This window comes from Hyla sarda, chromosome 1 (assembly GCF_029499605.1).
Source record: "Hyla sarda isolate aHylSar1 chromosome 1, aHylSar1.hap1, whole genome shotgun sequence".
Taxonomy (NCBI): domain Eukaryota; kingdom Metazoa; phylum Chordata; class Amphibia; order Anura; family Hylidae; genus Hyla; species Hyla sarda.
Window position 1 is genome coordinate 479,296,153 of NC_079189.1, and position 12,634 is coordinate 479,308,786.

Below are 12,634 nucleotides of genomic sequence, written 5' to 3' on the forward strand. Positions count from 1 at the left end.
CATTAGAGACTTGGACCTTAAAAATAAATACACAATTTTATTACTCATTTTTTTCCAACAAAGAGCCACGGGCAAATAAACTCATTGCAAATTGAGCACATGGTTGTCAAGTCAACAAAAATATTTTTATCTTATAAAACCTTTGTAAGAAGGCGGCTGCCAGAAAATGTTGTGATCATCTTGCAAAAAAGCTGGAGCCAATTGTAATGGAGTTTTAAAGATGAACTTTTCGCAATGTGTCTAGCAGCAGTCTGCCAAAAGGGCTTTCAGCTTTACGTCTTGCAATGCTAGAGACTACATTGAGTTATTTATCACCTCATATCAACTAAACACATATGAATGAATCAGGTGCAATGAAAACACTTTTTTGGCTTTTGAAGTGAAAGTAAACACCAGTGTAAAGTTATGCAGACGGATCTTCAAGGCGAAATTATTCTGGGCTTAAATTATGTATATAATGCAAACTGTATGAACAGTATTTTTAATTTTCTATAGAAAAACTGACATTTTACCACTAGTTTCAGCTCACGTTTCCTTTAAAAACCTTCGCCAGAATATAAAAAATCACTTATGTGTCACTAGCGTTTGCTAGCATTGGTTTCTTGTTCTTGTAGGACATGAGGGATATGTTAACTCAGAGAATTCAAAATATTAAAGAATATCTGTCAGCAGATTAAGGCCCACCAAACTGCTAACAGAGTTAAATTGGTCCAGTGGAACCATCTATGTCACCATATCATCGATATACAATAATGCATATCATATAAATCCTGCATGTCAAGCTTAACGCAGGATGTGCTGATCTGTGTGGCAGATCACTGTTGCAGGAGATCAGATATATTAGTATATCTTATTTTGCTTTTAAGCCAGACTGAGCCCATAAAAAAATTCTGGCATCAGGCAATTCTTATGACCATTTCTTTGATTATAATGTATACCGTAGTTATGTCATGGCCAGGAATATTGTTACGCCGAGCGCTCCGGGTCCCCGTTCCTCCCCGGAGCGCTCGCCTCATCCTCGCTACTACAGCGCCCCGGTCAGATCCACTGACCGGGTGCGCTGCGGTACCGCCTCCAGCTGGGATGCGATTCGCGATGCGGGTGGCGCCCGCTCGCGATGCGCACCCCGGCTTCCGTACCTGACTCGCTCTCCGTCGGTCCTGTCCCGGCGTGCGCGGCCCCGCTCCCTAGGGCGCGCGCGCCGGGTCTCTGCGATTTAAAGGGCCACTGCGCCGCTGATTGGCGCAGTTGGTCTAATTAGTGTGTTCACCTGTGCACTCCCTATGTATACCTCACTTCCCCTGCACTCCCTCGCCGGATCTTGTTGCCCTTGTGCCTTGTGAAAGCGTTCCCTTGTGTGTTCCTAGCCTGTGTTCCAGACCTCCTGCCGTTGCCCCTGATTACGATCCTTGCTGCCTGCCCCGACCTTCTGCTACGTCCGACCTTGCTTTTGTCTACTCCCTTGTACCGCGCCTATCTTCAGCAGTCAGAGAGGTTGAGCCGTTGCTAGTGGATACGACCTGGTTACTACCGCCGCAGCAAGACCATCCCGCTTTGCGGCGGGCTCTGGTGAATACCAGTAGTGACTTAGAACCGGTCCACTAGCACGGTCCACGCCAATCCCTCTCTGGCACAGAGGATCCACCTCCTGCCAGCCGGCATCGTGACAAATATGTTAACATGAAAGGGCGTATATTAACATTATGTTACGTTAACTTTCTTAGGATCGAGACCAGGAGCTGCACTCATAAATGGAGAGAAATGGCTATATTTAAGCAGCCAGGACTCACCTCTATTGCCGGGCAGTGGTGATGCCAAGCATTAATTATTTAGATCCTGTGATCAAAGTTGATTGCAGGATCTAAAAGCATAAATTCCTGGTGATGGTGTGTTGGGAGGGGGGCTTATTGGCACCTCTGTGGGGTAATCTCCCCATGCAATCGGATTGATTAACCAATTATTCAGGCTGCCACTGCTCAATGCTATTTTAATGCTTAGCATTAAACAGTGTAAGCAATCAAAATGTTGCATGTGATAATCCCAAATGGGGACTAAAAAATATTAAAAACATATATTTTTTTTCATAACAATATAATACATGTAAATACGACTGACACGATTCGGCTTCCAGGTAGTGGATCCTCTGTGTCAGCGAGGGATTGGCGTGGACCGTGCTAGTGGACCGGTTCTAAGAGGCTACTGGTTTTCACCAGAGCCCGCCGCAAAGCGGGATGGTCTTGCTGCGGCAGTAGCAACCAGGTCGTATCCACTAGCAACGGCTCTACCTCGCTGACTGCTGAGAAGGCGTGGGACAGAAGGACTAGGCAGAGGCAAGGTCAGACGTAGCAGAAGGTCGGGGGCAGGCGGCAAGGTTCGTAGTCAGGATGGGTAGCAGAAGTTCAGGTACACAGGCTTAGGACACACTAAACGCTTTCACTGGCACAAGGCAACAAGATCCGGCAGGGGAGTGCAGGGGCAGTGATCTGATATAGTCTGGGAGCAGGTGGAAGCCAATTAAGCTAATTGGGCCAGGCACCAATCATTGGTGCACTGGCCCTTTAAGTCTCAGAGAGCTGGCGCGCGCGCGCCCTAGAGAGCGGAGCCGCGCGCGCCAGCACATGACAGCAGGGGACCGGGACGGGTAAGTGACCTGGGATGCGATTCGCGAGCGGGCGCGTCCCGCTGTGCGAATCGCATCCCCAACGGCCATGACAGTGCAGCGCTCCCGGTCAGCGGGACTGACCGGGGCGCTGCAGGGAGAAAGACGCCGTGAGCGCTCCGGGGAGGAGCGGGGACCCGGAGCGCTAGGCGTAACAGTACCCCCCCCCTTAGGTCTCCCCTTCTCTTTGTCCGGAAACTGCCTCCCCTGGGATGAGGACACCGGGAAAGAACGGAGGGTTTCCTCAACGGCAGGCAGTACAGCAGGAGTGGGAATGGGGAGGGAGGGCAGAGGGCGAGGCCTGGCACGGGGCAGTGTGACACCAGGACGGGGGCCATGGGGAGGCACCGAGGCTTGCCTGACGGGACTGGGAGGGGGGGAGAGGCACTTCCTGTGGCAGGCAGAGTCCCAGTTCCTGATCTCCCCGGTGGTCCAATCAATGGTGGGGGAATGAAGCCGGAGCCAAGGCAGACCGAGGAGGACCTCAGAGGTACAGCCGGGGAGAACGAATAGCTCAATCCTCTCGAGGTGGGGTCCAATAGACATGAGGAGGGGTTCTGTGCGGTAACGCACGGTGCAGTCCAATCTGGCTCCGTTGACCGCGGAAATGTAGAGCGGCTTGACGAGACGGGTCACCGGGATGCTGAATTTATTAACAAAGGACTCCAAAATAAAATTCCCGGAGGCACCAGAGTCCAAGCAGGCCACGGCCGAGATGGAGGAGTTGGCTGTAGGAGAAATCCGCACGGGCACCGTGAGACGTGGAGAAGAAGACTTAGAACCAAAAGATGCAACACCCACGTGAGCTGGGTGCGTGCGTGCGTTTCCCAGGCGTGGAGGACGGATAGGGCAATCCGCCAAGAAATGCTCAGTACTGGCACAGTACAGACAGAGATTTTCTTCTCTACGGCGATTCCTCTCTTCCTGGGTCAGGCGAGACCGATCCACTTGCATGGCCTCCTCGGCGGGAGGCCCAGGCGTAGACTGCAAAGGATGCTGTGGGAGAGGTGCCCAGAGATCAAAGTCTTTTTCCTGGCGGAGCTCTTGGTGTCGCTCAGAAAAACGCATGTCAATGCGGGTAGCCAAATGGATGAGTTCTTGGAGGTTGGCAGGAATCTCTCGTGCGGCCAGCACATCCTTGATGCGACTGGATAGGCCTTTTTTAAAGGTCGCGCAGAGAGCCTCGTTATTCCAGGATAGTTCAGAAGCAAGAGTACGGAATTGTATGGCGTACTCGCCAACGGAAGAATTACCCTGGACCAGGTTCAACAGGGCAGTCTCAGCAGAAGAGGCTCGGGCAGGTTCCTCAAAGACACTTCGGACTTCAGCAAAGAAGGACTGGACTGTGGCTGTGGCAGGATCATTGCGGTCCCAGAGCGGTGTGGCCCAAGACAAGGCCTTTCCTGAAAGAAGGCTTACTACGAACGCCACCTTAGACCGTTCTGTAGGAAACAAGTCTGACAACATCTCCATATGCAGGGAACACTGAGACAAAAATCCACGGCAGAGTCTGGAGTCCCCATCAAATTTGTCCGGCAGGGACAAGCGGAGGTTAGGAGCGGCCACTCGCTGCGGAGGAGGTGCAGGAGCTGGCGGAGGAGATGGTTGCTGCTGTAGCAGAGGCAGAATTTGCTGTAACATGGCGGTCAACTGCGACAGCTGCTGTCCTTGTTGGGCAATCTGCTGCGATTGCTGAGCGACCACCGTGGGAAGATCAGCGAGACTTGGCAGCGGCACCTCAGCGGGATCCATGGCCGGATCTACTGACACGATTCGGCTTCCAGGTAGTGGATCCTCTGTGTCAGCGAGGGATTGGCGTGGACCGTGCTAGTGGACCGGTTCTAAGAGGCTACTGGTTTTCACCAGAGCCCGCCGCAAAGCGGGATGGTCTTGCTGCGGCAGTAGCAACCAGGTCGTATCCACTAGCAACGGCTCTACCTCGCTGACTGCTGAGAAGGCGTGGGACAGAAGGACTAGGCAGAGGCAAGGTCAGACGTAGCAGAAGGTCGGGGGCAGGCGGCAAGGTTCGTAGTCAGGATGGGTAGCAGAAGTTCAGGTACACAGGCTTAGGACACACTAAACGCTTTCACTGGCACAAGGCAACAAGATCCGGCAGGGGAGTGCAGGGGCAGTGATCTGATATAGTCTGGGAGCAGGTGGAAGCCAATTAAGCTAATTGGGCCAGGCACCAATCATTGGTGCACTGGCCCTTTAAGTCTCAGAGAGCTGGCGCGCGCGCGCCCTAGAGAGCGGAGCCGCGCGCGCCAGCACATGACAGCAGGGGACCGGGACGGGTAAGTGACCTGGGATGCGATTCGCGAGCGGGCGCGTCCCGCTGTGCGAATCGCATCCCCAACGGCCATGACAGTGCAGCGCTCCCGGTCAGCGGGACTGACCGGGGCGCTGCAGGGAGAAAGACGCCGTGAGCGCTCCGGGGAGGAGCGGGGACCCGGAGCGCTAGGCGTAACAACGACCCTCTCCTAATAAAAGTTAATATCCCCCCTTTTTCCATAAAAAAAAAATAATAATAATGTAAATAAACAAACATATTTAGTATCACTGCATGTGCAAATGTTCGAACTATTAACCTCTTAAGGATGCAGGGCGTACCTGTACGCCCTGCGCCCTCTCCCCTGCTATGACGCTGGGTCACGAGCTGACCCAGCGTCATAGCGGGTCAGTCCCGTGGCTAATACTGGACATCACCGATCGTGCTGAACCCCTTAGATGCGGCCATCAAAGTTGATGGCCGCATCTAAAATTAAAGAAAATGCTTCCCGCCAGTTCAGTCGGGCTGATTGAGGTAACTGCGGTAAAACCGCCATGTCCCGGTCAGCTGAAAGGAAGGGAGGAGGGAGGCTGGAGCAGCATAGCGCCGATAACACTGATCAATTCTATGCTATGGCATAGCATTGATCAGTATTTAAAATCAGAAGATTGCATGTTACAGTCCCCTGTGGGGGCTATAGATGTCCTAATAAAAAATTGAATCACCCCCCCCTTTTCCGATTTAAAAAAAATGTAAAAAAAAAATATATAAACATATGTGGTATCGCCGCGTGTATAAATGTCCAAACTATAAAAATATAATAGGTTTTTGCATTTTCATTTTTTCATCATCACCTTCTAACAATCATAACGCTTTAAATTTTGCACATAAAATTCCATCTGATGGCTTATTTTTTGCGCCACCAATTCTACTTTGCAGTGACATTAGTCATTTTACCAAAAAATCCACGGCGAAACGGAAAAAAAAAATATTATGCGACAAAATTGAAGAAATAAAATTTAATTTTGAAGCTTTTGGGGCTTCCATTTCTATGCTGTGCATTTTTCGGTAAAAATGACACCTTATCTTTATTCTGTAGGTCCATACGGTTAAAATGATACCCTGCCTATGTAGGTTTGATTTTGTCGTACTCATCTTCTGACCACTATCACTTTTAAATTTTTCCACGTACGGGCCGGTATAAGGACTCATTTTTGTGCCGTGTTCTGAAGTTTTTATTGGCACCATTTTTGTATTCATCGGAGATTTTTTTATTGCTTTTATTCAGTTTTTCATGATATAAAAAGTGACCAAAAATACGTTATTTTGGACTTTGGAATTTTTTTTGACTGTGCGGTTTAATTAACGATATATTTTTAATAGTTTGGACATTTACGCATGCAGCGATACCACATATGGGAAGGGGTTGAATGACCTTTATTAACTTTTTTTTTCACTTTTTTTGCAGTGTTATAGCGCCCACAGGGGGCTATAACACTGCACACACTGATCTTTTACACTGATCCCTGCGAAGCCATAGCTTTGCATTGATCAACGTTATAGGGGGTTGATTACTCAAGCCTGTTGCTCAGGCTTGGAGCAATCAAACGCCGATCGGAAGAGGCAGAGAAAGGTAAGGGGATCTCCGCTCGCGTCCTAGCTGATCGGGACATCGCTCAGCCTGACTGAGCTTCCGGGAAGCTTTTACTTTCGTTTTAGATGGGGCAATCAACTTTGATCGCCGCGTCCAAAGGGTTAATAGCGCTCAGCACAACGATTGGCGTTGCGTGCTATTAGCCCAGAGTCCCGGCTATCATAAGCCACCGGGACCAACCCGGTATGAAGTGAGGTCATGGCGTGAACCCGTTTTAAATACCATGACCGGGCGCAGGGCGTACAGGTACGCCCTGTGTCCTTAACCCCTTAAGGACCGGGGTTTTTTCCATTTTTGCACTTTCGTTTTTTGCTCCTTGCCTTTAAAAAATCATAACTCTTTCAATTTTGCACCTAAAAATCCATATGATTGCTTATTTTTTGCGCCACCAATTTTACTTTGTAATGACGTCAGTCATTTTGCCCAAAAATCTACGGTGAAACGGAAAAAAAAATCATTGGGCGACAAAATAAAAAAAAAACGCCGTTTTGCAAATTTTGGGGGCTTCCGTTTCTACGTAGTACATTTTTCGGTAAAAATGACACCCTACTTATATAGGTTTGATTTTGCAGTACTTCTGGAAAAAATCATAACTACATGCAGGAAGATTAATACGTTTAAAATTGTCATCTTCTGACCCCTATAAATTTTTTATTTTTCCACGTATGGGGCGGTATGAGGGCTCCTTTTTTGCGCCGTGATCTGAAGTTTTTAACGGTACCATTTTTGCATAAAGAGGACTTATTGATCACTTTTTATAAATTTTTTCATGATATAAAAAGTGACCAAAAATGCACTATTTTGGACTTTGAGATTTTTTTGCGCGTACGCCATTGACCGTGCGGTTTAATTAAAGATATACTTTTATAATTCGGACATTTCCGCACGTGGCGATACCATATATGTTTATTTTTATTTACACTGTGTTTTTTTTTTATGGGAAAAGGGGGGTGATTCAAACTTTTAATAGGGGAGGGGTTAAATGATCTTTATTCACTTTTTCACTTTTTTTTTTGCAGTGTTAAAGCTCCCATAGGGACCTATAACACTGCACACACTGATCTTTCACATTGATCACTGGTTTCTCATAGGAAACCAGTGATCGATGATTCTGCCGCTTGACTGCTCATGCCGTGATCTCAGGCACTGAGCAGTCATTCGGCGATCGGACAGCGAGGAGGCAGGTAGGGCTGTCCTGCAAGCTGTTCAGGATGCCGCGGCTATCCCGAACAGCCCACTGAGCTAACCGGCAGTTTTTACTTTCACTTTTAGCCGCGTGGCTCAGCTTTGAGCGTGCGGCTAAAGGGTTAGAGGCCGGGTCCCGGCTTCACTATGACGCCGGGCCCGCCGTGATATGATGCGGGGTCACCATGGGACCCCGCGTTATATCACGGGAGCGGGACCAAGGACGTACTCATACGTCCTTGGTCCTTAAGGGGCACATTTTTCTGATCACTTTGTATACCATAAGAAAAATGTATAAAAAGAGATTAAAAGTCCCATAAAAAAAAATGGTACCAATAAAAACTTCAGATCACAGCGCAAAAAATTTACATTCATACTGCCCCGTATGGGGAAAAATAAAAATGTTATAGGAGTCAGAAGAGGACATTTTTAAACGTACAGATTTTCATGCAAAAATTTGTAATTTTTTTTACAGTAGTAAAACAAAATCAAACCTATATAAGTTGGGTACCATTTTAATCGTATAGACCTACAGAATAAAAATAGTGTGTCATTTTTACTGAAAAGTGCACTGCATAGAAACAGAAGCCCCCAAAAGTTACAAAATGGTGTTTTTTTCTTAAATTTTGTCCCACAAATATTTTATTTTTTTGGTCTTGCCATAGTTTTTGTAAAATGAATGATGTCAGTAAAAATTTTAATTGGTAGCACAAAAAACAAGGCCTCATATGGGTCTGTAGGTGGAAAACTGAAAGTGTTATGATTTTTAAAAGGTGAGGAGGAAAAACTTTAATGAAACCACATGGTCAATGACATAAATGCAAAAAATATACAGGGTGGGCCATTTATATGGATACACCTTAATAAAATGGGAATGGTTGGTGATATTAACTTCTTTTGTTGCACATTAGTATATGTGAGGGGGGAAACTTTTCATGATGGGTGGTGACCATGGTGGCCATTTTGAAGTCGGCCATTTTGAATCCAACTTTAGTTTTTTCAATAGGAAGAGGTTCATGTGACACATCAAACTTATTGGGAATTTCACAAGAAAAACAATGATGTGCTTGGTTTTAACATAATTTTATTCTTTCATGAGTTATTTACAAGTTTCTGACCACTTATAAAATGTGTTCAATGTGCTGCCCATTGTGTTGGATTGTCAATGCAACCCTCTTCTCCCACTCTTCACACACTGATAGCAACACCACAGGAGAAATGCTAGCACAGGCTTCCAGTATCCTTTTTACCCCTTGCAAAAATTAAAAAATTGGGTCTACAAGAACATGCGAGTGTAAAAAATGAAGATTGTGAATTTTCTCCTTCACTTTGCTGCTATTCCTGTGAAACCCGTAAAGGGTTAAAACGCTTACTGAATGTCATTTTGAATACTTTCGGGGGTGCAGTTTTTATAATGGGGTCATTTATGGGGTATTTCTAATATGAAGACCCTTCAAATCCACTTCAAACCTGAACTGGTCCCTGAAAAAAAGCGAGTTTCAAAATTTTGTGAAAAATTGGAAAATTGCTGCGGAACTTTGAAGCCCTCTGGTGTCTTCCAAAAGTAAAAACTCATCAATTTTATGATGCAAATATAAAGTAGACATATTGTATTTGTGAATAAAAAAAAATTATTTGGAATATCCATTTTCCTTACAAGCAGAGAGCTTCAAAGTTAGAAAAATGCAAAATTTTCAAATTTTTCATCAAATTTTGGGATTTTTCACCAAGAAAGGATGCAAGTTACCAAAAAATTTTACCACTACGTTAAAGTAGAATATGTCACGAAAAAACTATCTCGGAATCAGAATGATAACTAAAAGCATTCCAGAGTTATTAATGTTTAAAGTGACAGTGGTCAGATTTGCAAAAAATGGCCGAGTCCTTAAGGTGAAAAAGGGCTCAGTCCTTAAGGGGTTAAAAAGATACATATTCATGTTAAGCTTTCTTAAAGAGAAAGTTACGTTTAGAAAATGAGTTTACTTTAGTAATAAACAATAAATCACTTACTTGTGACCCATTTCATGAGCAATAGTAAAGGCAAGGTTTAGTCCGTTATCCTCAGCAATGATGCATTTTCTTTTGTCACTGCACATTCCATTTAGATACGCAATGCCTGAAATATGTTTAGAAATGTTGTATTTTAAAGGAGCACAAATTATAAATCATACACAAAAGTAGGTGGTGAAATACATTCAATCCAGCTCCTATGGCTTACTTGCCTATTTAAAGGGGTACTTTGCCCCTAGACATCTTATCCCCTATCCAAAGGATAGGGAATAAGATGTCAGATCGAGGGGGTTCCGCTGCTGGGGACCCCGGGATCTCACCTGCAGCACCCACCTCAACGGCTTCCGGCAACGCTGGAGGCTTCGTATCCCGACCACCCGAGCGGAAGAGCGTGACATCACGACTCCGCCCCGGAAGCCATTGAGGTGGGTGCTGCAGGCGAGATCCCGGGGGTCCCCAGCAGCGGGACCCCCGCAATCTGAAATCTTATTACCTATCCTTTGGATAGGGGATAAGATGTCTAGGGGCGGAGTACCCCTTTAACATTTGGAAAACAATGGTAGTTTGTTGATGGTGCGTAAAGGAAAACTCTATAGCAGCCATTGTTCTTTAGTTATAATATATAGGAAAAACTGACGTACCTCCAACACCAATAAAAACTATTATTTGAAGAAGCTCTACCCAAGTTGAGTTAAAGGGGTTATCCATGAAAAAACTTTATATATATATATATATATATATATATATATATATATATATATATATATCTCAACTGGCTGAAGAAAGTTAAACAGATTTGTAAATTACTTCTATTAAAAAATCGTAATCCTTTCAGTACTTATGAGCTGCATAAGTTGAATTGTTCTTTTCTGTCTAAGTGCTCTCTGATGACACGTGTCTCGGGAGCTGTCCAGAGTAGAAGCAAATTCCCATAGGAACTGACTAGAGCAGAATAGGTTTGCTATGGGAATTTGCTTCCACTCTGGACAGCTCCCGAGACACGTGTCATCAGAGAGCACTTAGACAGAAAAGAACAACACAACTTAAGCAGCTGATAATTATTGGAAGGATTAAGATTTTTTTAATAGAAGTAATTTACAAATCCGTTTAAAGGGGTATTTCAGGCAAAAACTTTTTTTTTTTATATATATCAACTGGCTCCGGAAAGTTAAACAGATTTGTAAATTATTTCTATTAAAAAATCTTAATCCTTCCAATAGTTATTAGCTTCTGAAGTTTTCTTTCTAACTGCTCAATGATGATGTCACGTCCCGGGAGCTGTGCATGATGGGAAAATATCCCCATAGGAGCTGCACAGCTCCTGGGACGTGAGTTATCAGAAAGCAGTTAGACAGAAAACAGCAACTCAACTTCAGAAGCTAATAACTATTGGAAGGATTAAGATTTTTTAATAGAAGTAATTTACAAATCTGTTTAATTTTCCGGAGCCAGTTGATATATAAAAAAAGGTTTTGCCTGGAATACCCCTTTAACTTTCTCGAGCCAGTTGATAAAAAAAAAAAAAAAAAGTTTTTTCCTGGAATACCCCTTTAAAAGGGTTATCTGTGATACAATTTTTTAAGAGGGTTAACCATGGCTTATAAAAAAAAAAAAAGATACCCATCTGCCCAATCCCCTGCAGCCATCATTATGAGCCTACCAGTCCCCATCTGTTTCTTACTTCCTAGGCTGAGCCAGTCACTGACTAAGGAGAGTCCTCACTGGGGCCAGTGATTGGCTAAATGGGCATTTCTTGTTTTCCTGTGTGTCAAAACAGGACTAGGAGGTGGAGAGCATCAGGAACTCGATAAGCACAAGAATGGCATTTGTGGGAAATCAGTCAAATGAATAACCCTTTGTTGTAAGCCAATCTGACCCCTTTAAAGGGAAACTGACAGCCAGTTTAAACTGTAAACGGTAAACTGAATTACAACAAGGTATCACTTACCCAGATCTACAGTCCAGTTTAGGAGATACACATTGTATTAGCCTATATTGCTAATAGTCGGCTTTGTGCAATGAGGGCGGGACCTGGAATACCCATCATTCTGGGTCCTGCATTCATTAGGCAAAGCCGGATATTAGAGGTTAATCACCCAAGGTTACTCTGGGTGGCTTACAAATAAATGTTTACTGGAAGAGTGGGAGTGGAGCCTAGCTGCTGAGGAAGATAGCTGTCTGAACCTTTGTCTTCAGGTACAGGAGAGGGTGGATTGCATAGAATATCCAAGTAAGGGGATAATTCCAGATAATTGTCAATTTCATAGTTCTCTCTTAACATCTAGGCCTGACAGCAATGTAGTGATGCGAAAGGGGCCAATGCCTTAACTAAGCCCCAGTATTGCAACTCTATCCTGAAGATAAGCAACATTTGTCTGTTGTTGCAAAAGACCTTACAATACAAGACATCACGTTTGAATTGGTTAAAGGGGTACTCCACCCCTAGACATCTTATCTCCTATCCAAAGGATAGGGGATAAGATGTCTGATTGCAGGTGTCCCACCACTGCACCTGGCATTTGTTTAGAGTTCCGGATGCAGCGCCGGAGTCTCATGATGTCATGGCCGCGCCCCACTCGTGATGTCACGTCCACGCCACCTCTTTGGATAAGGATAAGATGTCTGGGGGGGGAGAAGTACCCATTTAAGGCTAAATCTTAATTTTTTTAGTCGAAATAGCTTGAAACGGGGTTTAGACTGTAAAATAATTTTCTCTGACCATGTAGGCGAGGCATCTAGTGACCACAAAATAATTTTGAGAAAATGAAAACATATTGTATGTTGATCATAAACATATCCTGCTGTTACACCAAAGGGCTTTTTTTAAGGAGCTTGTCAAGTTTCGCTTTCTTTCTCC

The 12,634-nt window shown here is 45.0% G+C and overlaps 1 protein-coding gene across 1 annotated transcript in view; it reads right to left on the bottom strand.

Annotated features, from left to right (window-relative positions):
* Positions 1-12,634, bottom strand: part of ADAMTS19 (ADAM metallopeptidase with thrombospondin type 1 motif 19) — a 245,689-nt gene that overhangs the window by 133,200 nt on the left and 99,855 nt on the right. Inside the window, exon 8 of the mRNA XM_056537289.1 lies at positions 9,778-9,883. Within this exon, the coding sequence (XP_056393264.1) occupies positions 9,778-9,883 (106 nt within the window). The remainder of the gene's footprint in view (positions 1-9,777; positions 9,884-12,634) is intronic.